Source organism: Ursus maritimus, unplaced genomic scaffold, assembly GCF_017311325.1.
Source record: "Ursus maritimus isolate PB19 unplaced genomic scaffold, ASM1731132v1 scaffold_12, whole genome shotgun sequence".
NCBI classification, from domain to species: Eukaryota; Metazoa; Chordata; class Mammalia; order Carnivora; family Ursidae; genus Ursus; species Ursus maritimus.
The window spans coordinates 7,099,146-7,124,506 of NW_024423564.1; the positions used below are offsets into that span (position 1 = coordinate 7,099,146).

Below are 25,361 nucleotides of genomic sequence, written 5' to 3' on the forward strand. Positions count from 1 at the left end.
AGCGTATCATAGAGGGGCTAAAAGTTTGAGCCCTGAAGGCAGGCACCCCTGGCCTGCCCCTGGCTCTGCCAGCTAGGTAACATTTTCGTTTCCCCTGTAAACTTCATGGTCCCATCCCAGAGGACAGGACGTGGCACTGCATGCTATTCCCTAAACCTGTTAGCCAGCCTACAGTCGGTCCCCCGCCGACCTGATTCACAAAGGCAGGGCTGTCTGAGAAACGCTGCGGGCCTGTCCATGGGATTCCTTTCCTGTGTAAGTGGAAGCCCATCTGTTACCAGGCAACTCAACACCTCTCCAGCCCCTGACATGGGGCTGGCCTCGCAATTAATGTCTGCACAGTGATTGGCAGTTTATGGAGAGCCTTCAGGGTTTCTAACAGTGGGAAGAATGGGGCCTTGGAGTCAGGTTGAACAAAGGCTCTGCCTCTCACAGGATAGGTCACCTTGGGCAGCTCCGGGTGCTCAGAGCTCCCAGCTGTTTGTCTGTAACGTGGGAATACTGCCTCCTGGGTTCCTGAGGTTCGCAGGCTGACGTTTTTGTAATGTCTACTTGGTAAACTCTAAAGCCAAATGTGAGCGACTGTCGCTCAGTTTTCTCCAGGTTGTAGGTTCCAGCAGACTCCCGGGGCAAAGGCTCACACGCTACCCACAGTGGACCGATTTAGATGGTTTAGAAGAGTCGGAACAGAGTTGTGGCTCTGCTGTCCTGCTCTCTCTCCCTCACACACATGCCAGCCCCAGACTCCTCCCTCCCAGGTGAGCATCTGAAGGAAGGCAGGTGACTCGCTGCTCCCGCCTTCCTCTGGAACCATTTTTAAGAAACTCCCTACAGTAAAAAACAGCCTGCGTGGTGACTTGCTTTGATGGAAGAGCCCCGGAGTCGACAGACCCGCGGTGCCCTCGTGGCCTGAACAGGTGGGCGGGGTCGCCCTGAGCTAGAGGAGGAATGACCCACCTGAAACCGAACCTCCTGATAGGGCTGGGCTTCCCTGGCTTTTGGCAGCACTCGCAGAAATCTGCTCAAGAGAGGGATGCCAGTCAAGCAGCCAAGAGACATATGGCTCATCTGCTAGGCCAGCACATTCTTCTAGACAGCATTTACCCCCAGAACAGGGCCACAGCCCCGGGGTACAGAAGAAAGCATGGGGCCTGGAGGTGAGAAACCAGTCCCCGGCCTAGCTCAGCTGCCTCGTTCGGGGCAGGAGCGTGTCCGCCTCACCAATCCCCCTTAGCTCTGGGGCAGGGGCGGGTGGTGGAACAGATCCTCTCCACGGTGCCATCCGGACTCTTACCATGCCCCAGACTGGGCTGCACCGCTGCCTTGCCTCTCGATTCTACTGGCCCTAAGGTGCACAAGGAGGCTAAGGCCTCTCGAAAGAACGAAGTTGCACCCCAAGGTAAGGCAGGAGAGGGTGTGGCACACTGTAGCTTTGGCCTTTGCTTCTCCCAAAGGTTGTTTGGTAAACCCTCTCGGGTTCCATTAATGCTCCTAGCACCTTCTAACAGGTATGAATCCCAAATTGCAGCCAAGTATGCTATTATCCCACCCAAGTGAAGGGGAGAAACATTCCCCACGCGTTGAAAACATACTTCTGGAACCCAGGGTGTCCCAGGGGACGATGGAAGCACCACGCTAGCCCTGAACAGCGAACCCTTGGAGGCCACGCCAGAAACGTTCCATGGAAACACCAGAAGGTAGATCTGTGGGGGCGTCAGGGGGTGGGGAGTGAGGAAGAACAGAGTGTGAAGAGCAGAGTGTGAAGATGGCAGCCGTAAGTATTGACCTTGTTCGGGAGGTCGAGAGCCGGTGAGCAATAGCTTTAGTGTCCGGGACATGACGGCTCATTCCCGGGAACAGAGCACCCCCACTTCCCACACAAGGTACTCTGCATGTAAATATTGGTCTGGACAATGCCTGGACTACCGTGTTTTCTGGCACGGGAAGGAGGCGTTACAACACATCCAGGTTAATATCCAGGACTCGGCCTTATCGCTGCTAGTGGCCCCAGGCCAAGTCCTCCAGGGATGAAAGCCCCAGGTTCAACATCTGGGGCACCACATTGCTGCCAGTTGTGTGGGAGGCAGGGGGAAATGAAATGGACAGGTGTTCATAGTCCCCGGAAAGGAGTGATGCAGCCCAGTCCGCCCACCAACAGAAACGGCAGGCAGGGGAAGCCCGAGGCGGGCCAGCTCTGCCGAGCTCAGCAAGGCCCACCTCGTGCTGGGCTGCACGGGACGAATGGTGTGCTCCGACACTGCAAGAAGACCCACCCTGTAGAGGGGGGAAAGGACTGCCAAGGTAGCCTGGGGCTGGGCCTGCAGGACTCCTCACGTGTGTAAGTCTGACAGGTGCCCTGGCACAACAGGGTCTTAAACAGGTTGAAATGTACGGGAGGGGCACAGGCATGTGTTTTAGAAAGAGCCCTTGGGTGAATCAAGAAAATTGGAGTGGAGACCGGTGACAAGACTCAGGAAGTGGCCCAGACAGGGCTTAAGGCAGTACCCAAAAGGCAGTAGTCAAGGGATGTTTCAGAAGGAACACACAGTACAGATGAGGAAGGGAAGGACCCCACAGTGGACTCGGAGGCAAACCTAAGATGGAAAAGTTTCGATCTCAATTCTTTTGATGACAGAGGGAGAAGAAAAGTCACTCTAACCTTCCCGAGTAGTTTTAGTCCCAGAATCACTTCTATACCATCGTAGCAGTCGGATGTAGGATGGTTGAAGTTAATTTGGTTCTCTTATTGAAAATGGGTTTGGGGGGGCGCCTGGGTGGCTCAGTCGTTAAACATCTGCCTTCGGCTCAGGGCGTGATCCCGGCGTTCTGGGATCAAGCCCCACAACAGGCTTCTCCGCTGGGAGCCTGCTTCTTCCTCTCCCACTCCCCCTGCTTGTGTTTCCTCTCTTGCTAGCTGTCTCTGTCAAATAAATAAATAAAATCTTTAAAAAAAAAAAAAGAAAAGAAAAAAGAAAATGGGTTTGGGGCCAAAGAACCTAGCTTTAACGCCGAGTCAAACAAGATCCAGTGAAGGCAGATTCCAGGACTATACCACCTGATACAGGCATTAGCCGAAAGGCTGGGGTCAGTAATGCAGCTCAGTTTAAATCAGTCCGGCACCTTGGAGAACAGCCCATATATGAAGTGTCCACAGGGTGAGCACACACCCCTTCCCCCAGAGAAAGCACATCTCTCAGAGAAGTATCTACAGCTGAGAATGTTAAGAACTGACCCTTCCCCCTCCCCCCACACAACATGTTTCCTGAAACCTAAGGCAGGTTCACTGTTGAGGAGACACAAAGAAATGACCATAACAGACAAGGTTTGGGGGGTTTTTTAAATATATCTTTATTTCTCAAACTCAAAGCTTTATTTCATCAACTTCTAAGACAGTTTGCATTGACAAGTGATTTCACCTTCATCACATAAGAAGGTCAATGACCATCACACCAAAGAGGAAACCTCACGTATCTTAGGCATCACTAAGAAATTAGTATTTCGAAGGCTATGCAAATTCAGAATCGCAAAAAGCTTCCAATTCACTCCAATGAGTATCTTACTTTTCATCTATATTAATTTGGAAATTATTGGATAAAAACTCCTAATTTTCCTAAAGCAGCTATTTTTTTTTTAATCCTTTGGGGAGGGGTGGAAAAAGACCAGATGGCTTGAGTTTTAAAACGCCCACATATCCATATTACTTAATGACTTCCTCTTTAGTGCATCGTCTTCTCACCTTCCTATCCAAACACACATGACAATTTGTACCAACTCTCACCAGCCCAGGCAAACCTCCAAGCGTTTTCTTTAGCTTACACTTAAATGATTTTTGAAAAAAAAATGATAAGTAAACAAGATTAAGAACTCACCAAACAAAACAAAACAAAACAAAAACAAAAACACATTTTCTTTCCTGATCCTCACCTTGGGGAGTCTCCACAAGTAATCCTGAAAAGTTGCCAGGTCTTTTAAAACACATCCTCCCTACGTACTTCCCTTGGTCCTCGGAATGTAATTGGCTGAACGGGAATAGGTTCCAAAATCAACTGGACATTCTGGTCTCTGCCAGATTAAGGATCTGAATCTAACCCTGGCAAATGGGAGTTCTTCACCTTACAGAATCCAACCGAGGGTTCTCCCTCATAGAGAGCCCCAGGAAATCATGGCCCCGGGGGGCTACAGGGTCTCTTCCCGCAGATGAATAACTATCAATACATTTGAGCTCAGAATCTTCGTGCACCCTAAAACAAGGTGCCAGTACCAGAAAGTTCATTGGAAAGGAGGCGTTCCTAAAATGAGGAAGTCGCTCCTGAGTGGCACCCTTTCTCCAAGTTAACAAAGCAGTGCTAGTTAGAACCCTAACCTACCATGAAGGTAAAGAGCTAGTGCTCGCAGGGAGGCAGAAGGACGAGCAGATTCAGGGCATTAGCGATTTGATTGCTAACATGTCACCACAAAACATGGGTTTACACACAGCTCGCAGTGACTCAAATCCCCAGGGAAAATCAGACTGGCAGGGGGCGGGGGGAATTTGACCACCAAACCACATCTGTTAGCACAGGGCAGGGCCCCAGCATCCTTCCTACCCGAGTCTCCCCGGCTGCCAGGTGCTCCCAGGTGTGGGCCGCGCCCCAGCCCACATGCGGTTAGCAGGAACCCTGATTGGAAGGTGTCCGTGATAGCGAGTTTCGTTTCAGAGTTGAAGTTGAGTGAGGAATCACGTCTTACTGCCAAAGTAAAATTTAAGGGTGAGACTGAAGCTCAAGGCCAGGAATTTAGGCTGTGCCTTTCTGCCAACACAAGGGGAAACGGCACTGTTTTAATCTCAGTGCTGCTCGAATGGATTCCAAGAAGCAGGCCAGGAAAACAAGCTGCATACTTGCAGAAAGCATCAGAGAACTTCAGAGTCCTGAAGCAAGTGCGACTGCTTAGATTTCTATTAGAATTTGTGCTTGAACTTTAGTGCCCTTGACCACTGCCAAGTTTCATGTTACTCAACACGCAAAAAAAGAGGAACCACAGGGCTTGGTACCAGTTCAGAGGACCTGGTGCTTGTGTGAGCAGCACAAAAGGCAGGTTTCAGCTGGAATTTCCAAACACCTGAAATTCAAGGTTACCCGATCTATTCCGAGGCCGGCAAAGGCCTTGTAGAGCAGGTAGACATACCACTGGACCAGGGAGATGTTTTAAAAACGCAGCTTTGGTCAGTGCAGCTTTTCACCCCGATGGTTCTAGAACACGTGTCTCCTTTCAAACTCCAAAATGGCTGACTAACTTCAGGTGAACAGATTACACCAAGATGGTCATTGTGCAGTGCTTTCACCCTCAGAGAAGGATTAGTACCAGTCAGCAAAAAAAAAAAAAAATATATATATATATATATAAGCAGAAAGAACTCCAAGGGCAAAGTGGAAATTTAATTACTCGATATGGTTCTGATTCTATCTTCGTCTGGAGCCTCGTCACCCTGATCTCCAAGCCTTCTAGTAGGAGCAATACTGACTGACTTCTGATAGCAACTGCTCATGTTGGTGGCTTCAATCGCATCTCAAAGTTTTGGTTAATCAGATCTGTCACTTTTGCACAAAGATGTTGCCATTAGACCACAATGGCAGCCTTTTAATGTCATGGATGAGCACGTAGTTTTTAAACTTGGGATTCACTCTTCATTCCCCCCCTTTTAACCCTGAAGCATGCTGGGGTCCCCCCTCAACATGGGACCAGTCTGGATTCAAAGCCAGTGCATTCAAATGTAACTACAGTTCACAGGCAAACCGGAGCCGGTTACTTACACAGAGAAGTGGCTTCTATTCACCGAGGGTAACACAACACGGATACCAGCTGAGCCCTGGGGTTCAGTCATGCCCAATCTGCTTTTAAGAGGACCAAGACACCACATTCCCCAAAAAAACAAAAACCCTGAAAATACCATCTTCAGAAAAGGGTAAACCACTCGTTTTCTGCTAAGCCTTTCTGCATTAAGTTATCTTCATTGCTTAAAGCAAGGAGAAAGGAGAGTAATCACTCAGGGGTTGGGATTTTTATGGCCACAGGAGAAAGGAAAAATCAGGAGTGTGGATTTGATGAAATCACTTTATAGACCAAGCTGGCTGGCGATACCGAGTTCCTTTGCCCTCAGTACCCTAGAGTGAGGCTTTCTAAGAGATTCTACAAAAGTTTCAAAACACAAAATTCCTTATCTAGATTGACTGGGAAAGCAGTAGCCTAGAACTTTCCCGTTTACCAAGCTTGCTTTAGACTGGAGATTAACACTGTTTTCCTTCTAAAGTGCACAATATAAACAAGTATGGTCAAATCTACCGGAATAAGGAAGACCATTCTCCATTTACTCCATTCTTCCCCGAATCCACCAGAATTAATCATTACAAGGTGCCCTGGCAGCCCCGGTGCTCACCAAGCCCAGATGAGCGCGAAGCCCTACCTCACACACAGCGCAGGGACAGTGGGCTCAATTCTAAAGCAATCGGAAGCCAGAGGACTCTGCCCACAGCAGCAGGTCATGCCACAGGTCATTCCTTCCTACTGAAAACCCCGAATTCATGTGCTGCCCCAAAAAAAGCCTGGAGAAGGAAATCACTATTTTTTGAAGAAAGAACAAAAACAAACAAAAAGTAATCAGCCAAGGGACTCCAAAAAAACAGCTTGTCATACTTGGAATGTGACCAAAACGGGTTTCCAATTAAAGCATGGGAAGACCCTCTCACGTCAGTTACTACAAGGGCTCTGGAACTCAGCACAATCCTTAGTCTTAGGAAAAGCAAAACGAAAGTGATGAGCTGCTGAGGGGGGGGGGGAAGTGTCATTCAATAAGAATTCCTTAAAGGAAAAAAAAACAAAAACTGAACATTCACATTTCCTATTTACAATCACCCCTCCCCCACCCTGCCGCCACCACAATTCTGCTTTAACATTGTGTTCCACATTTTATTTTGTTTTCAAGTTACATTTCAAGCAAAGGTCTTTTTTTTTTTTCTCAGCAATATCTCACAATTCCTCATGAGAACACAGCATCTAAACCATAAACCACTGTCAACCAGATCTCAATTCTCCAGCTACCGGCTTTGGTTTATTCATGAAAGAAATCCTCAGCTCTGCTACTAGGGAACAAACATAGGCAATTCAGTCCCTTGAACAAAAATGAAGTCACGTGACCACTCTCATGTCCACCATTTTCTGCCTGGCTAAAACTGGTACAAGAAAATAGACTATAAACCACAACTTTCATAGAACAGCTGAGAATCCCACGTGAGGGCCAACAGAGCCTACTCTAGGCTTGACTGAGAAGAGACACTGCCCAAGCATTCTCCCAGATTTCATTAGTGCACGGAGCTCCAATCTCCCCGTGCGGATGTTTGGGACATGGCATGTTAGTGTCTATCTTGGAAAGATGTGGATAGGTCGTACTTCCTATAGCATTTTCCAAAGTGGCACTGGAACGATGGGTCCCTTTAGGGTTGGCTCATGATATACTGTAGACCCATTCCAATGGGTGCACAAAGAAAAAAAGAGCAGAATCAGAGCTGAGTTCCCCTTTAAAAGCCAAACACCTACATCTAGAAGGAGGCTCCCCTACCTGAGAGCCCTTGCCCTATTGGGGTTCCCACTGTGGAAGCCCTCAGGTCTCAAGGTTAGTTACAGGGCAGCCAGGTAGGGTACGGCTGGCTGTAGGTGACTGGGGGATGGGCAACATAGTAGTTGTTGAAGTTGCCATCACTGACGTAAGGAGCTGGCTGGTAGTAACAGGTGACGTTGGTGGCGTTGGGGATGATGTTTTGTTCTGCCAGCACGCGCAAGGCCAGGAGGGAGATGAGGTTCAGGGTCTGCCTCCGCTCGTGCCCCATGAGGCACACGGTGCTCTCGTTCACTACCCTGCGAAGGATCATGAGGTAGTCGTACTTGCTCCTCTCTTCTTCGGCAAAGTGGTTTTGAAGGTAGGTCTCCAGCTTCCTTTGCTGTTCGAGGATGTCCGGGAAGTCGATGAAAAACCTGGAGCACATGTAACGCTCGAGAGTTTTGATTTCTTCCTGGTCTGTGGGCCGGAAGTCCCGCACGAGGAGGTTGCTGTACTTGAGCAGGCCCCCGCCCCTGATCTCTTCGGGGTTCTTGGTGGCGATCAGTCTGTTCTGCAGGTGGTCAAAGGCTTCCTCGAAGTCCCCGTACACGCTCTCCCCGATCACTGTGGGGTGGACATGCTCAGAGATGGGGCCGCTGGAGCAGTCGTAGAAGAAGAGCAGAGAGTCCAGGATGATCTGAAACGAGTCCACACTGAACTCGAACTGGCGCCGGATGGAGTCGACGAATTTCAGCTCCACGTTCCTCCCGTTCTTGTTGGAGAGGGAAATCAGGCTCCAGCGGTCTGTGTCCGTGCAGACCTTCACCAGCTTCTGGACGTACGCCTCCTTCAGGGTGACCGGGCTGATTTTGAGCTTGTTCACGCCCTCCGGCAGGAAGTTCAGAAGGGAGCACAGCACCACATCTCGGACCAGCTGAAATTCTGCCTCCGTGGGAAGAGCCACGTGAAAGATCAGGTCCAGGTCTTTGCAACCCAGGCCGTTGTCTTTGACCAAGACGTGGCCCGCCGCGGAGCCATTCAGCCGGACGTCCTGCACTTTGATGCCAGCCTCCTCCAGCCGGCCACGCACGGTCTGAACGATGTCCTTCAGAGTTATCTCCAAGGTTGGAAAGTTGCCTCGTCCGTGGATGGGTACGACCTCGGTCAGGACCTCGTGCAGCCGGCTAACCTGATCCCAGTTGAGCACGCTGAAGGACACGCAGTCCCTAGTACTGCTGCTCTCCTCTGCCATCTTGGGGGGCGTTCTGGCGGGGAAACTGCAAGTGAGGGGGCGAGAAACAGAGTTAGGATTCACTTCCACAAGGCTAAGCAGCCCGAGGGACTCAGAGCAGATGCTCAATGGTCTCTGAATGATTTCCCGCACAACAGCGACCATGGGCACTTACTGCTGGGCTCTGCCGTGAGGGTCACAGGTCACGGATGTCAGGGGGTATGTGCACGGAGTAAGGACAACATCTACAGAATCCTACCCTCTGCTTCGTGATTTTGTTTTCTGTGGGGCTGGGTTCTTCATTGTGCTTGTTTTGTCTGCAAGAGGGTGGACTGTGTGAAGGAAAGTAGACAGACTTCTTACACAAATAAACATGTTCCTCAATAGAAGGCCTATAGGTTTGGCTAATTTTCCTAGTTTTTCATAGAATTACCTCTCCTGCCTTCGCATGCCTACTTACATCTTGAACTGGCTGGTACCTAAGCTACAACCCCCACACCCTAAACACAAGACCACCCCCAGGAAAAGACTTCCTTCACTCCATGAGGAGATGACGATTCAACTCTGGGTCGCAACCACACCGAGGACAGGAAGTCCGATCAGTCCCTGCTAGAACCAGGTACACGGATATCTTGTTAGCAAGAACCCCACGTCTTTTTCACTCACGGGGGTGGTCTGCCCTGTAACCAGCACCTCTGTTATCCAGAGCGGAATTCCAGGGAGCCATCTGAATGACAAGATTCCTGGCAACAAAGGCTCAGGTCAGTGCTGTGGTGAATGGCTCTGCCAGCAAGGAGGACCCTCCTAGGGACGTGGGAAACTTCCTCAGGGCAGTGTGATCTTTTCACTGTATTTTGAAATCTAGTACCTCACGGCTACCTAAGGAGAATCAAGTTAGCTCTCAGTACTCGGAGAAAAACATCCCGTCTCACGGTTGACTTGCTAGAACCATAGTTACCAAAGTAATTTTCAACCAAGTGATACGTTTCAGAAAATAAAATACAGCAGATCCCTGGAAATCCTAATGTGTAAAAACAAATACTGCTGTATTAGAAAGTCAAGGTGCTTGTGGATCCACGTGGGTCAAACATTAGCTAGACAGACGTAAGAGCAGAAACAAAATGTCAAGGTGCTATCCTCACGGTTCAGTGTGAGCACAGAATTTTCCGCCCCCTTCACCTTCCTGACTTGCTAGGCGCACACAAAACCCACCCCAACAACTTCTGCAGTTTCATTGTTTGGAAACCGCTGCTTTTGAACGCACATCCGCCATCACTGTCCTGAGGTTCCAACTTGGGTTTTAAGCCTTGCACTTGTGCCAGGGATCCTCGCCTGACATAATCGCTCAGAGTAAGGGTGATGGTTGTCACTCAGTGTTGGGGGGCACCACTGGACACCCCGAGACAAGCTTTCCAGAAGCTGGCCATTAAGAAGGTGGGTGAGAATACAACATAGCAATAAAGGGCAGTGTGTGATAGAGAGAAAATGGAATATAAAGGTAGAAGAAAGGACTGTCCCTTGATTCGGGTGAACAAGAAGGCCACAGAAGAGTTCACTTATGGGAAAGGGACATAAGCTGACAGAAAGGCAACATGAGCTCTGGGCTGGGATTGAGGGCCAGAAGGCAATGTGCAGCCAAGACCTAGCTAATTGTCCAGTCTGGCTGTCAGGCACCTCTCAAGCCAGAGCATAGGTTCCCTTTAGTCTGTAGGTTAAGGGGTTGAATGTGCTTGGCCGGCAACAGGAAGGGTGGTCATGTGATCCCAGCAGGCTCTAGGAACACCAATCTGGGGATGAGCCCTCCTCTGCTTGCTGCGGAAGAATACTTGCCAAGGGTCAGAGAAGCTTCCCTTCAAACCTGTTTGGACAGTATAAAAAAGCTCTAGGCTCTCTGGATCATTCTACCAAAGCACACCTAGGTTAACAAGCAATATTTGTGATGAAATACTTCATGTTCATTGTGGCTAGCATTTGGCTTCAAGTCAGACTTGGGACATCATTTTAATGTGCATATCTATGTACATTTGGTTCTTTGTGGCCCTTTTATGATCAGCATACAGTACACTGTGCTCATTACACAGGGTGCTGCACAATTAAGTCCAAATGACTACAAAGAGGTATGGCTCTAGCTTTGTTTTGAGATACTGCTAAACTATCTATGACTTCGTGACACAGAGTTCCATCAGGTATGTTGGTCTCCCTATAAAAACACAACTTACTCTCCCTATGTATCACCTGCTATTATGCTTCCAAGTCTCATGTTTAGATACAGGTATGAGAAGTCACAGTGACAGAGGAGTAGCAACTGAATCAATACATGGGAGAGAAAAAACAATTTTAAGAATATCTCTTGGAAAAACTTTAATAACGTTGCAGAAGAAAATAACTATAGAAATGACTTTTGACTCGTGCCTTTTTTTTTAAAGGAGTTGTGAGAGAGAAAAAAAGTTTCTAAAATTAAAGTCAGGACTCCTGCCACCCTTACAGCAGTAGTTCTTAGAGGAGGAACATCTAACACCAGTGAGAATGTGATGGAAGCTATCGTTCCTTCTCCAGGGAGGGAGTGGGGAGAGAAGGGGATGACATAGGCACGAGACCTTTCATATATTTTAAAATCTCTAAACTTGTAGTAGGTTCAAAGTTAGAATCTGTTTTAGATTGAAAATTTGTAAGGTTCATATGGGAGGAGGGGCAGGAATGGCCAGAAAATTTATGAAAAACAAGAATGATGTACATATGAGCCCCATAAGAGATATTATGAAGGCACAATTATTGAAACAGTGTGGTATTGGTAAAAAAAAAAAAAAAGACAGATTGTTGGAGCAGAAGTTTTAAAATCCAGAAACAAAATCTAATACACAGGGGGATTTTGTACATAACAAAGGAGACATTTCAAAATAGTAGAGACGAAAGTTTAGACATATAGTTATCTACATTTAAAAAATGAATAAGGTGGCTCCATGTCTTGTGCCAAACTAAGACCTAGATGGATGAATTAAAGACTTAAGCATAAGAGGACAAAACCTTATGAGTTCTGGGGAAACATGGAATTTTCCTACACAAATATAGAGGAGGTAGTCCTTTCTAAGTCACATAAAACCTAAAAGTCAAACATTTGATACAGAAAAATAAAAATATCTACATGGTAAAGACACCACAAAGAAGTCAGAAGACAACACTAGGAAAATATTTGCAATGTGAGGCAAAGTACTTATTTTATTAATGAAGAATGAGCTCCTACAAATCAGAAAGACTAACACCCCAACAGAAGAAGGGGCAAAATACATGAACAGTGGCTCAGATGCATAATACATTCAACCTTACCTTAAGGGATGGGCATATTAAAATTTCACCGTATCATTCTTACCTATCAGATTGGCAGAGATCAAGAAGCAGACACCCGTTGGCACACTGCCCATGGGTTCTCTCTGAAGAACAGTGTGGGACTCTTAATTTTAAGTGAATGTACTCTTTATATCAATTCTACTTTTAGGAAGTCTACTTTCGCTTTTATCCTGTGGGTATACTTGCAAGTATGCACAAGGATATTCACTGGAGAATTATTTGTAAAGCTACAGAGACATCAATAGAAGGTGAAATGACTTAATGCATGTATACAACAGTATACAATTGCATGCAGTTATCCCAAAGAATGGAGGCAGCTCTCTATCTGTAAGAATGTGAAATGCTAGTCGAGATTTATTCACAGAAAACCAACACTGCGTGTGTAAAAGCACAAGCCCATGCTTGTACATTTATACAGATCTCTGGAAGGAAACACAAGTACTTCAGCCTATACCAAATACCCCCTCTAGACTGGGAAATGGGACAAAAGAAACTTATTTTTAACCTTTTTGAATTGAGAACCTATACATGTATTAATTGAAAATAGTTTAAATCTTATGAGCCATGTCTGAAAATCTTTCCCCCATGAGCCGTCTAACTCATATGCTACCTTATTTAGTTCTTTCAGTGCCTTTCCTATCACTCCCCACCATCTCTTTGTCCCCAAATCAAATACACATAGAAGCTTCCCCTTTGAGCCTTAAATGTGGATCTCTAGGGGTTAGGCAGGGGAGAAGGGACTGTTTTTCCCCTAGAATGGCTTTTAGTCAAGTTTCTACTTCTCTATTGTTTAATAGAAGATGTCCATTGTTTGTCAAAAATCCTCCAGACTTTCAAAATAATGGATAAGCCATCTCATCTAGACCCTTTCTGTGTTTGTTATCCCGAAGTGGTTTTTTGTAGTTTTATAAGAATTGCTATTTCTCATTTCAGACACATGATAGTGACCTTCATGATGCTGTAATGTTGATTACTAGTTAAAGTTGCAAGAACCTTAAATGCAGTCAACACTTCACCAGGAATCTAGGATGTCTGTATTTGGCAGCTTGCATGCCAACTTCTTCTGACATACATGTGAACAATGGAGTTAACTTTTAGAAAAATGTAGTTCTTGTAAAAGCATGGTGTGGAACATGACAAATGACAAATCCATGGTGTAGTTTGTAATTCTTCCAGTTTACCATGACTTAGATACGGAAGAGCTCAAACTACTGAAGGCTCACATTTAGGCTGGGTTCATATTCAGTGCTTAGCCCGTTAGAAGAGCCCAAAATAAGTTACTGGTGATGATTACAAAGGAATTCTTTGTTTTCTCTTGCCCATCCAAACAATTTCAAATATCAAAAGTATATTTTTTTTAGTGACTCCAACAACACTGGTATTACTAGAATAAATCAAAGTCATAGGCCCTGAGGGTGTAGACAACACATCAGAGCTTAGTGTAATACTTTGAGTTTTAATTAACCATTTGAGATCAACATTGATAGAATCTGCATATAAAAGAATCATGCAAAACACATTCTCAACTCATGAAAGGCCCAGGTTAAAGACAAATTCTAGTTAGCAGAATTAGCAAAATGATGACTAGAAAACAAAATTAATTTGAAGCCTAGTAAATTCAAACTAGTGTCTGATTTTCCTTTTACTGTCTGAGAAGAAGATTCACTGTATTTTGCACAGTAGAAACTAGGCAAGGTGGGAACCAGGATTTCTCACTGATTTGGAAATTCAGGCACCATTTTACAAGTGAGGATGACCATCTGCCTACTCAGTTCAAAGTACTTAATCTTCTAAAAATTTGGACTCATGATGACTAACCACCTCAAGCACCCCTGAATTTCCTTTACTTCTATCATCAGGTTGCAGCAGAAGGGTAGAATGCACACATTGAAAGGAGACAGTTTTGCAGGAATGGCAGCAAAAGGTGAGAGGAAAAGACTGACCAGGCCCAAAGAAGAATAAATCAAGCTTCCTAAGAACAAGTTCATGTCTAACTTACCTTTGTTTCCCATGGCCTGGGCCAGGGGCCCCCAAAGGCAAGTTGATCTGAAAATGCATAATTAAGCCCTAATTGAAAAGAAAATGGAAGGAAGGAAGGAAGGAAGGAAGGAAGGAAGGAAGGAAAAGCTATTTCTAGTCCTGCTTCCTAGCTTATCTAGAGCCCAGAAATAAGAGTGACAGAGGCTATGAAAGCATGAGGGGACTCAAGGTGGGTCCGTAGGACAGGCAGCCAGACAAGCTAGAGATGAGCGTGAAGAGCCCATGTAACACTTCTGGGTCTTTAGGTCAAGGGCTTAGGTCAAATCAACACTGATTGCTATTTGTGCTAGGTATTAGATATAGACACTGTCCACCGAGTTCTTAGTACATGTGGAAATGTCCATCTGTGAAGTTAAGGACAGTGTATATATTAAGTCTCAGTCTGCGATATTTCACATGAAAGCTCTAGAAGCTACTGTCCCAAGGTTTCATGGAAATGCTGAGGTGTGAACGGAGACTCTCAGCTATGGCAGCCCTCCATCTCCTCCAGAGACAACTGAGCAACACCCTCTTCCTCTGACCCTGCTGGGGTTTAAGAATACAAAAGAAACTCAGGGGCGCCTGGGTGGCACAGCAGTTAAGTGTCTGCCTTCAGCTCAGGGCGTGATCCCGGCGTTATGGGATCGAGCCCCAGATCAGACTCTTCTGCTATGAGCCTGCTTCTTTCTCTCCCACTCCCCCTGCTTGTGTTCCCTCTCTCACTGGCTGTCTCTATCTCTGTCGAATAAATAAATAAAATCTTTAAAAAAAAAAAAGAAACTCAAACACATTTCAACATTCCTTTGATGACATTTCCTTTTATGGTTACTGGATGTTACCTCAAAAGCCTGGACCTTCCTAGTAACACTTTCTAGGCTCGAGGTGAGAGACCCAGCCCTGGACAATGGACAAAGCCTGGTGACAAGCCACAGGAGGGGTGTATGCAGAACAAAGACACTTGCTGTCCCCAGCTCCGGACTGAGAGGAGACCCAGGCACATGAGGCAGGTATCTTCCACACAAAGTCTTCCCCCTCCAGTATACCACAGAGGGCATATTCAGAAAAAAGAAACTACTCATTGCATATAAAAACCTAGAGAGTTTAAGCAGAAGTAAAAGAGGGTGACATACACATCATACTCTTCTATCCCACCAAATTAAGGAATACAGATCAGAAAAGATGAGGTGAACTGACCCCAGATCCTCAACTCTACAGTGAACGTTTGAACACTTGGAACTGGTAACAGTCCCCAGTGAGCTCGCTCTGCCACTGGCCGGGTGGGAGGTGGGGAGAGGATATAGGATCCTGCTACAAGCCCACAGGGGCACTGTGATAACCAGTTCTTGCTGCGACGGCAGTGATCTCCTCTAAAACAGAGTTTGTGTTGGTCCTATCCAGAAAAGGAGAAACTTACCCCTAAAACCATGACACTTTATCCACACCACCTACACTGAAAACAACAAAGCTTGAACCAATTGCCCTTTATTGCCTGCTTAAGAGCAGATTCCAGCTGAGCAAAGGACATGAGTCAGGGTTCATCTTCGAGGACGCCAAGGTGGTTTAGAGGTGCCTCTCAGAGAAGGCAATTCACTGCCCATGGTGTGGGAAATTCTATTTCTATTTCTATTTCATAATATAAACATCTTATCAATGCTATCGACTCAGAAACCATGGACTACCTCTTCAGAAGTTCCAGCAGGTACTAGCAGGTGCATAGCCCTCCAGGCCCTCTTCTTGGAGGGAGAGACCAAATGTGACCAGATGTCTAGCCAGGTGCCCTCACATGAACCACCAAACTCTATCTGATCCAGCTTTATCTGGACCAACCCATCTGATTTGTGCACCAACGCTACTATTATCCCTACTTTACAGGAAAGGGGACTGAGGAACGAAGAGGTTATACACAGTGTTAACTGTCCAAGGATGCCGTGCCGGGAAGGGGCACAAATGGCCCTGAGGGGCTTCCTAGGAGGTGGATAGTTTGGATGCACGTGTTGGGGTGCGGGTAGGGCTTGGAAGATAAGCTAGTTGCTCAACTAGTTGTAAAAGGCGGCTGGATGAGCGAAGGCCCCTGAGCGAGGCGGGCCAGATGGCAGGGGCCAGAAGCAAGGCAGAAGCATTCCGAGCACGGTACCTCACAGCTGAGAGTGCAGAGACCCTCTCCCTCAAGATCACCATGGATTTGGGGATGCATCCAGCCTGGCTGGATCCACCAGAATGGAAGGTAATTATGCATAAAAATGCTGATCATTGTGCTCCTGTTTGTTTTAAAGCAGCAGAGGCTGTGAGGTGAAGGCCCAGGCTGCTCCCTTTGAGGGAGCTCCCGGAGGCCAGCCAGGAGGCTAGGCAGTGGTTCTCAGCGCAGGGACAGCTGCGGGGATGCGCTCTGCTGGCTGGAAGATCGGCAGTGTTCATCTGCTGATAAAGCAACAGAACAGGACACTCTGAAGACAAGAGGGCAACTTTCTAGATCCCAGAAACTGATAACCCAACCAGAGCTTCAGACAGAAGGTAGGTAAGTTCGCAAGAAGTGACAGGAACCGCTCGGGCGAGCTGGAACAGAACTGGACACACCTGCCACTTTTCCCAACTGCACAGAGCTTGGCCCTTGAGATGCCTATGCCGTCGAGAAACAAGCCGGGAACTCTGAATGACCATGGACTTCATAAAAGCAGCAGCAGACTAGTGGGCAGCAAGGAGAAAAACTGGGCTCAAAGTAGATGCGGCTTTTTGAAGAGAAATCATCCCTTCATCCTCGAATGTGTGGTGAGGGCCAGGACTTATGGAGGACCAGGGGGCAGCCTGAGGAAACCTTTGTCTGCCAGCGGCCAGCCCCTCACCAGGGCCCGGGCCCCAGGGAGGAGGCCACGCTGTGGAGACTCCTCTGCCCCCAAACACATAGAAATGGTACAGATAACCGAGACACACACCTACCTATGTTTCACGTGAATGTCCACAGAATAAGAGTGTACATTAGCAGGCAGCCCAAAGCAATAGAACCAGATAAAATAATGCCTTGCTTATTAAAAGGACAGTAAAATATATCGTGTGTCAGCCTTTTCTACAACACCCGCAACACACTCTGCCTCCGTTCAAAGAAACAACTGTGCCATGCCGCAGAACTCTGCCCAGAGAAGACAGTTCGAAGTCAGTGACACAACAGATCCCGCAGCTGACCTGTTCTCACTCTCCGCTTGGGCACATCCAGCCGGAGGTCTCAATCTATTTTCTCAGGGTTATCAGGAGCGTCCTAGCCACTGAATACCCACGTGTGCTACAGCCCCCAAACATGGTATGATTCCCACGGCAACTGGGGTGCCGCCTCCGCTGAAGGAAAGGGGTGCCCCGGACTGAAGAAGGGGGCCACCAGAACCCAGGGCCACCTGGCTTTGCACCACGCTTTGAGTTCGAGGGGCCCTCCCAAGTTCTCACTTCCCATGGACGCCCACAGACGGTCTTAATGGTTATCAGAGATTGGGCTCTGTCCGCAGACACCCGCCCTAAGAGGACTCCAAACAGAAAGCACTTTCTTGTCTTTCAAAATAGGATGCTTGAGCAAGTGTGGCTGGAGAGATAACGCTGGAAGAGCTCATGCTGTGGCTGCAAAACAGCATGAAACAGAATCAAAACACGGGCCCAGAGACTGTAACAGGGACACCACAGAAGTTCACGCGCTTAAAGGAATACCCTGAAATCATCGCAAATGTAAACGTTAACAAGGTCAGGACGCGGACATCTTTAGATGGAAGCCAAGCACAGAAGTCTTGATTTTTCCAGGGTGTCAGCGATATTAAGTGCTACATACACCACTTGAACTGGAAATAATCCCTGTTGCAACTTGGCGCCCCACTTCCTCCTACGAAATGCCTCTTTCTAAATCAGAGATGTTACTGGTCTGACTCATTTAAAGAGATCGCCAGAGCTGGCCCCTACCATTTTAGAGACTGACTAGACTGAGAAAAATAGAACCATTCCTAGGAGGCTGTTTACCATAAGGATGGCCAAGTTTCCATACAGTTCACAGGGTCTAGGGGCTGCCGGCCCCCAGAGTCTACCAAGGGTTGCACACCGCCTAACTCTCCAGCTTAGAACATGGAGCAGTTTTCAGGTGTCCAGAAGGAGGGCCTCAGTTTGCTGTCCCATCCCTAGCAGCATCCCTGGGCCTTATCAGGATAGGACCAAGCTCAAGTGCAACACTTATCATACTTCAGACACACACACACACCCCATTCACATATGTCTAAGTGTGAGCTGGCCTCCATTTCTGGGAGGATGCTAATTATGCACAATTCCATCCAGGTTTTAGGTTTGCATAGACCCGTCCCTGTAGCAGGCACCGGACCTCCAGGTCTGAGCATGGCAGCAGCCTGAGTGACACACCGCCAGGCTCAGCGGTCCCTTTGACATATAAATGCTGTGAAGAATGGCAATTTGGGTGGATGGGCAGCACCGGCAGGTGGAGGGATGCATTAAAAAGTGAAGGAGCAAGACCATGGGGTACCTATTTCTGGACCTATTTCTGTACCAACTGCACCGGGGCAGCCAAGTCACCTTGTGTGTTGATATTTCTACATGTGTGGAGCTGTGCAGGCCATGGACATGACCCACTAGGAATGACTATCGTTAAATTAGCATTTACCACGTCATGTGTTGCTGTCATTTGGCAGCTCACAGACACCTGTTACCTGAACAGTATTTCCCCTTGCATTTTCAAATTTCAGTTGTTGCTACATTTTCATTGTTGATACACTGATTGAGCCCTGGTTCCCCCCCTCCAGTGTCAGAAGATTTCATCTGCAATTCTTTGAAATTCTATTACCTGGTGATTATGCGCTAAGAAACTACAGAAGAATGAAAGAATGAGCACCGGACAAGGAATCAAGTATCCTGTGTTTTAGTGGCAGGCCTGACTCACAGGGTGAATGCTTATCAGTAAGTGGGCCACGACGACTGAATTTCCTTTCGTTCTTTCCGGTATCTGAGTGCCTACTATATTCCCATCGCTGTTCTAGGAGCTGACGACCCATCATCGAGCAAGAGGCAAAGACCTCTGCCCTGGCTCACGCTCTCCCTCCCGTAACTTGCTGCTGTTAACTCTTGCCTCCCACTCGTGCAGAATCAGAACTGGAGAGTGAGCCACTGGGCAGCTGGTCTGGACCCGTGCTGCTCAATCCTGTATCCACAAGCCTCGTGTGGCCCTTGAGCACTTGACACGGGGCAAGTCCACACTGAGACCACTGAGACATGCTGTGACATAAAATACACCCCAGATTTCAAGAACTCAGTAGGAGGGGGGGGAGAAAAAAAGGAAAATATCTCCTTAATATTTTTTATATTGATTACATACGGAGAGGCTAACATTTGCTATGATGGGTTAAATAAAATCATTGAAATTCATTTCACCTGTTTATTTTTATGTGTGTTTATTTTATATGTTTGTATTATATGTGATGACTGCTAGAAACTTAACTGGGGCTCTCCTATTTCTCCTGGACAGCACTGGTCGACTGGCCTTATCACAATAAAGAAACCAAAGTCTGAAGAGGTAGAGAGGTTTATCCTCACAACCCAAGACGGCCTCAGAGGCAGGGAGGAGGGAAGCAGAGAGACGGCGAGAGGCCTGGACCCTGGAGGCAGCAGCAGTGCTAGCTCCCAGCTGAGCAAGCCTGCCCCAGGGCCTGGACACGGGGTACACGCTCACTTCGTGTCCACTTCATCTCTCCTCCTGGCTCCGCACTCTTCCTACCGCAGCGCCCGGCCACTTCCTCCACATGAGTGCCCTGGCTGGCCAAGACCATGCAGGGTCAGTCAGCTGCGATGCCCACCTCCTCAGCCACAAGCACAAGTCAGGGATAAACAGGGCGCATTTGGGGGTAGGGTGTAGACAGCCAGGAAGGTGGGGAATGACCCTTTCTCCCACCCTCGCGTAAGGGCTAAGCCAGGGGAGAGAAGCAAATGGCAAGCAGAGGGCGCGGACACAGTTCAAGATTCGTGGATAATTTTCTTCTCAAAACAGGCCCACAGAGAGTGAATATGGAGACAGATATGGGACTTTGTGTGTTCATTCAGTTGAAGATTTGAAAATAGAAACAGAAAACAAGGGACACGGCAGAACTGCAATGGAGATCTGGGGACCCTCAGATGGGGTGACCTCAGGAGCCTCTCAGAAGGGTCTAAAGCTGGGTCAAAATATAGTTTGGTGGGGAAGGAAGAGCACTGATTCGTTCAAATATGTGAGTATGAATTCTGTGAGGCAAGGGAGGGCAGTCCAAGGGAGCTGGAGAATGAACAGAAGGTCAGAAGGGGACAGGTCCTGAAAAGGAGCTCGGCTTCTGGAGGGATGGGCAGTTCCTGGGAGTTCTTCAGATGCCGTTGGAGAGAGGCATGGGAGGTGGAATTGGCCAGAGGCAGGAGAAGAGCCCCGTACTGCTCTCATGGAGCTGCTGTCTACAGGGCCCTGAACCAGGTCAGTGATGGCAGTGGGAAACAAAAAGCGAAAAAGATAAAAGGTCAGCAGAACCAGCAGCCGAGTGAATTGGAGAGAGAAGGGCTGAGCGAGCCATGTGAGGCTGCTGTTGGTGTGGCTGGGCAGGAGGGCAGGATGGGAAGTGCTGGAAGAGAGCAGGTCTGGAGCTCAGCTTAAGGAGCTTCAGCTGCGGGCCAATTAGCAGGCACGGCCCCTGGGCTCCAAACCTACCAAACAGAGGCCACCACTTGGAAAAAGGCCCTGAAACCACAGGGCATTTTAGGCTGGGAGCTTCTGGCCCAAAAAGCTCCCGGCACCTTAGAAAGTGCCAGAATGAATCTACCTAAAGGAGGCTTCCCTCACTGAGAGGACTGGCAGTTCAATGCCAGCAGAGCACTGTATCCAATCCACAGGAGCACCTTCTGTGCCCCAGGCCCTGCTCCGGGCGCTGGGGATTCAGCAGGGAGCACTGATCCCTGCCTTCCTGGGGCTCACATGGCCAGTGGCTAAGAAAAACAAGCAAAATCCCAGTGCCTGTACATTAGGAAGCTGTCCCGGCTCCTCCTGCATCCAGAGCGCTTCCACAGGCCTTTTTACATACCACTGCCTTGGCCTCCTCGGCACCTGGCACCAACCGCTGCCTGGGGAAGCACTTAACTGCTTACTGACTCAATCACGGTTATCCAAGAAATAAACACTTAATGCAGTTTAGTGACCAAGACTCCCAAGGGCTCTGAGACTAAAAAATATCCTACACAGAGTTACTTAACATTAGCAATTATTTCTTCATGTTCGTTTGTTCCTGTTGTTCCAAGTTCAGCAAACAGTTCTAGGGCAGCTTAGAGAGACCAGCTGTACAAAATCTATTGATTCTAAACAATTCATAAGGCTATTTCCTACATAGCTGGGTTATGTGAAGAGACTTTGTCTAAACCACTTAAATTCCAAATATGAGCTTCTTTATAATGCACGCAGTGAAAGGATAAAAAGGCTTGAGACCAGAAGTCTGGGAAGCATCACAGGAGATCAGCACTATTGCTGTACCCAACTGGCTTGTTTAAACACACGAGCATTTCTTTAGACACAGGGGTGGCTGCTTCATCATAATACAGCTGATGCCAGCTTGACAGGCCATGGTCAAAACACCAGGATGGCACAACACATTTTTCCATATTGCCTGTTGTGGACTTCAGTGACATCACAAAAAAAGCAACGAACCTTATCTAACCAGAGTAATGTTTTATCCCAAGTAACACCTCAGATTCTGCATTACTTCCCTTTAACCCCTAAACACACACACACACACACACGGTAACGCACACAGCCCAGAGATCTGGCGTGAGACCAAGAAACCCAAACACAACAATCCAAGTTTAGCCTAACTCATGAAACTGGGCTTGGGCTTCCACAACTTCTTTTGGGACACACAAAAAAGGTTTATCATTCAGTGCTCTTGGCTTGTCATTCTCTAGTGACTGGCCCGAGGCACACAATATATCAGAGATGAAAGATGAAGACAAGGTACTACTTACTTGAGCAGTTTAAAAAAACCATGTCATTTTCTAACTTTGTATCAAATGCTACCGGCACTGGGAGAACAAGGGCACTACAGTCCACTCTACATTATCTTATTGCTAGGCAGTTCCTTGGATTTTCAGAAGTACGAGGACTTCTCTGTTCTTTGATGGGTAGTGCAAGATGTGCACAATTTGCCCTGGCCTTGAACACTGGGGACTGTAGGCTAAGTGGGGCATGTTGGGAAATGCAGGGGTGAGGGGTTCTGTAACTCAGGATGGGATTTCCATGAGCTACTTGTACTCATAGTACAGGCGAGCAAAGCAAGGAGAGAGAACCACTGGTGCTCAGCTAAATCACACTCATTCTGACAAACAGGCAAGATTCACATCCTTTCCTTCAGAGGTACCCCAACTTAATCGCTGGATACAAGGGAGGTATTATAGAAGAAACTCAACATAGAAAGTGCTTCGGTGAGCTCTAGGTACAGACACTGTCATGAAATTAGGGACCTCTGTTTTAGGTAACAATTTAGAGGCCTCCTGGCTGAGGAAAAAAAAAGTGGTTTTGTTTTGTTTTTTTGTTTTTTTACTTTCACATTATGTGGTGGGACTCACCCTATAGCTACCTGAACAATTATATTCAATATACCAAAACCTTCTTTCTAAAAACTCCTTATTGAGAATAAATGTACTCTAAAGATATGGGTATACCTTAAGGCACAAGGTTTCAGTTATCTCAAGTAAAAGCTTGACTCCAGAGATATTAAGTTTTCCATCTTCACAAACAAGAATGTCAAAGGACAGAACCCCTGCTGGTCCAGCCAGACTGCCTCCCTGAAAGCGAAGAGAAAAGTCAGCATTCTCTAGTCCCCACCCCACCCCCTTCAATGGCAGGGTCTCCTGTGGGTCTCACTCCCTCAATAATATCTTTGGGGATTTAAGACACAGCACAATTCTTGGTAAGCGCTCCTACCGCCCCCCACCCCCAAACACCCAGGCAGCCACAGGCTGCCTGGCTTGCTTCCTTGTGGGCTTCCTTGCCAAGTTACTCCCGTGGAAAGGTTAGTGTAGCCAACAATGGCCACTCTCATCATCCCCCCACCCCCGCCCCTTGGAGGGCAGCTGGGCCATGCCAGGAGTCTACTTCAGAAGAATTTAATAATCTTTACTTTATTTCCTGGGAAGGTTCAGGTTCCTGACCCACCTACCAAATATCCTGAATACCAACTGTCACAATACAAATGATTACAACAGTTTTTATAAACGCTGACTGTAATAAGTGAACTTTAAAGCACTCCACGGCTTGCATGTTATAACTCCATTTAAAAAAAAGTTTAAAAGGCAGCAGGTCGCTAGCTAAGACAAGGACTTAGTCCTGCAGAAGCCTTCCTCCAGACAAAAAGGAGGGAAGAGGACTGAGCTGCTCCCTCCCGTGAGGTCCAGCCTAATGTATCAGTCGGTTCTAGCGGGGATGGGTGAGCTCTCACTCTGCAGAGAAACTCGCCAGGCTTTTCTCCGGAAGTCCTCCCTTACTTTGAGGTAGCGCAGTTTTGTTTTCTCTCGCATCTGCGTTCTGTGTTTAGGTGTACAGTCTACCAACCTGTGCTGGTCAGATTCGTCACCCTCCTCCGCCTCCCGTCCCACCTCTGTGATCTGGGGCAGCCACTCGCGGCACCGCTAGCCCAGTCAACTCACTGTCAAGGCTTTTAGTCTACACGGTAAGCAAGTTTCATTCCTAAAAGGGGAGGAACCAGGCAGGGCACAGACACCGTATTCCCCAGAAGTTTCCAAGAGAAGTGCAGCGCGCGGAAGTCACTCGCTTGGACCACTTTTGCTGCTCACGGTGTCCACCGTCTAGTGCGAGTACACGGAAAGTTAGGGATCTCCGCCCTGACATCGAAACCCCGGGCTTGGCGCCCAGCCGGGGAAGCGCTCCTCCCCTCCCCGGCCTGATACGAGCCCCTGACCGCTGCGTCTCCAACTGCGCCTCCCGAAACCGCCGCATTCGAATTCGCGCTCGGCTGGCCTGCGGAGGTGTGCGTGCCCGCGGGAGAGCAAGCAAGGACGGGGCGGCGGGGGCGCCATCGGACCGGGAAGGGGCTGAAGGCCCCCATCACGAACTCTTCGGCCGCCCCGCCCGCGCCGCTCGGCGCGCAGCCCCAGGGACGCGCGGAGCAGGAACTCGCCGAAGTTTGCCAAGCCCCGGCCGAAGTCTCTGGAAAGTTATAGCTCTCTCTCGGGGCGTCTCGCCTGGTCCTCGGGGGCGGGGGATGTGTGTGGGGATGTCGTCGCGGGGTCGGGAGGGGAAGGGGGCACCGCGGCCCCGCACCTGTCCGTACCTCCCCTCGGCTCCCCACCGGGCTCTGAGGAAACTGGAGCTCCACCCGACGGAGACATACCCCCGAAGGCAGAGCGCACGGCTCTCTGGGGCCGCCGCATCCTTTCACCTTTAAGGGAGGGGGCCGGGGACTCACCTGGGCGGCGGAAGAGGGACGACAGAGGCAGGTCCTTGGCGTGGGCAGCCCCCAGCAGGAGCGGCGCGGTCACTACAGCCCCCAGGCAGCGGCACCGAGTGAGCGGTCCTGCCGCCGCCCCCTCCGTTCTTATAAGGCTTGACCACGCCCCCACCCCCCGTCCCCGCCCCTAAGCCTTCCCTCCCAGGGGAGCAAGGGGCGGGGTGGGGCGGAGCCAGCGCCCACGGGATCCTTCCGCCTGGGCGCTGACGGCAAGGGCAGGGCGAAAGGTGCCCTCTGATTGGCTCCTTGGGTGAATGGTTGCCGAGAGACGAGTAAACCTTCGGCGGCGGGACGGGGCGGGGGGGGTGGGTGCTAAAAGAGGTAGCACTGCGCAGGCGCAATAGAGAGGGGTTGGGTTGACACCCCCCCCCCCAACTTCGGAGTTATTGGAACTCTCTACTTTCCGCTAGGCTCTCTTCTGCCGTTGGCATCACATAACTCTTCTCCCAAGTTCTTCCCATCTCCGTCCCGCTCCCTCGCAGGCCTGTTTTTTTCTCTTTTCTGGGGATTTTCGCGTTGGTTCTCTCTCCAGGAGTGGGGAATGAAACCCCTACGCCTACCTCCGGCGTGTGTTTCGAAGTCAGAAAAAAACTTACGGTTTCTGAGCCAACGGCGCTTTCCTGTTTCCCCAAATTGCCTGGAGGCCATAGGGGAAAGGGCCGGCGCAGTTGGTTCTCTGCCCGCAGTTACCACC

The 25,361-nt window shown here is 48.6% G+C and overlaps 1 protein-coding gene across 4 annotated transcripts; it reads right to left on the bottom strand.

The window, feature by feature from the left end:
- Window positions 1-6,931: 6,931 nt before the first annotated feature.
- On the bottom strand, window positions 6,932-24,740 carry TENT5C (terminal nucleotidyltransferase 5C). Of its 4 annotated transcripts, XM_040626857.1 has the most exons (4): window positions 24,626-24,714; window positions 22,863-22,985; window positions 8,980-9,121; window positions 6,932-8,850 (listed from the first exon to the last, which is right to left on the bottom strand). In XM_040626857.1, the coding sequence occupies exon 4, from the start codon at window positions 8,823-8,825 to the stop codon at window positions 7,650-7,652; it is 1,176 nt and encodes a 391-aa protein (XP_040482791.1). In that variant the 5' UTR covers window positions 8,826-8,850; window positions 8,980-9,121; window positions 22,863-22,985; window positions 24,626-24,714; the 3' UTR covers window positions 6,932-7,649. The 4 variants fall into 4 exon arrangements, with proteins under 4 accessions (XP_040482791.1, XP_040482792.1, XP_040482793.1 ...); XM_040626858.1 differs by lacking the exon at window positions 22,863-22,985; XM_040626859.1 differs by lacking the exon at window positions 8,980-9,121.
- Window positions 24,741-25,361: the final 621 nt, after the last annotated feature.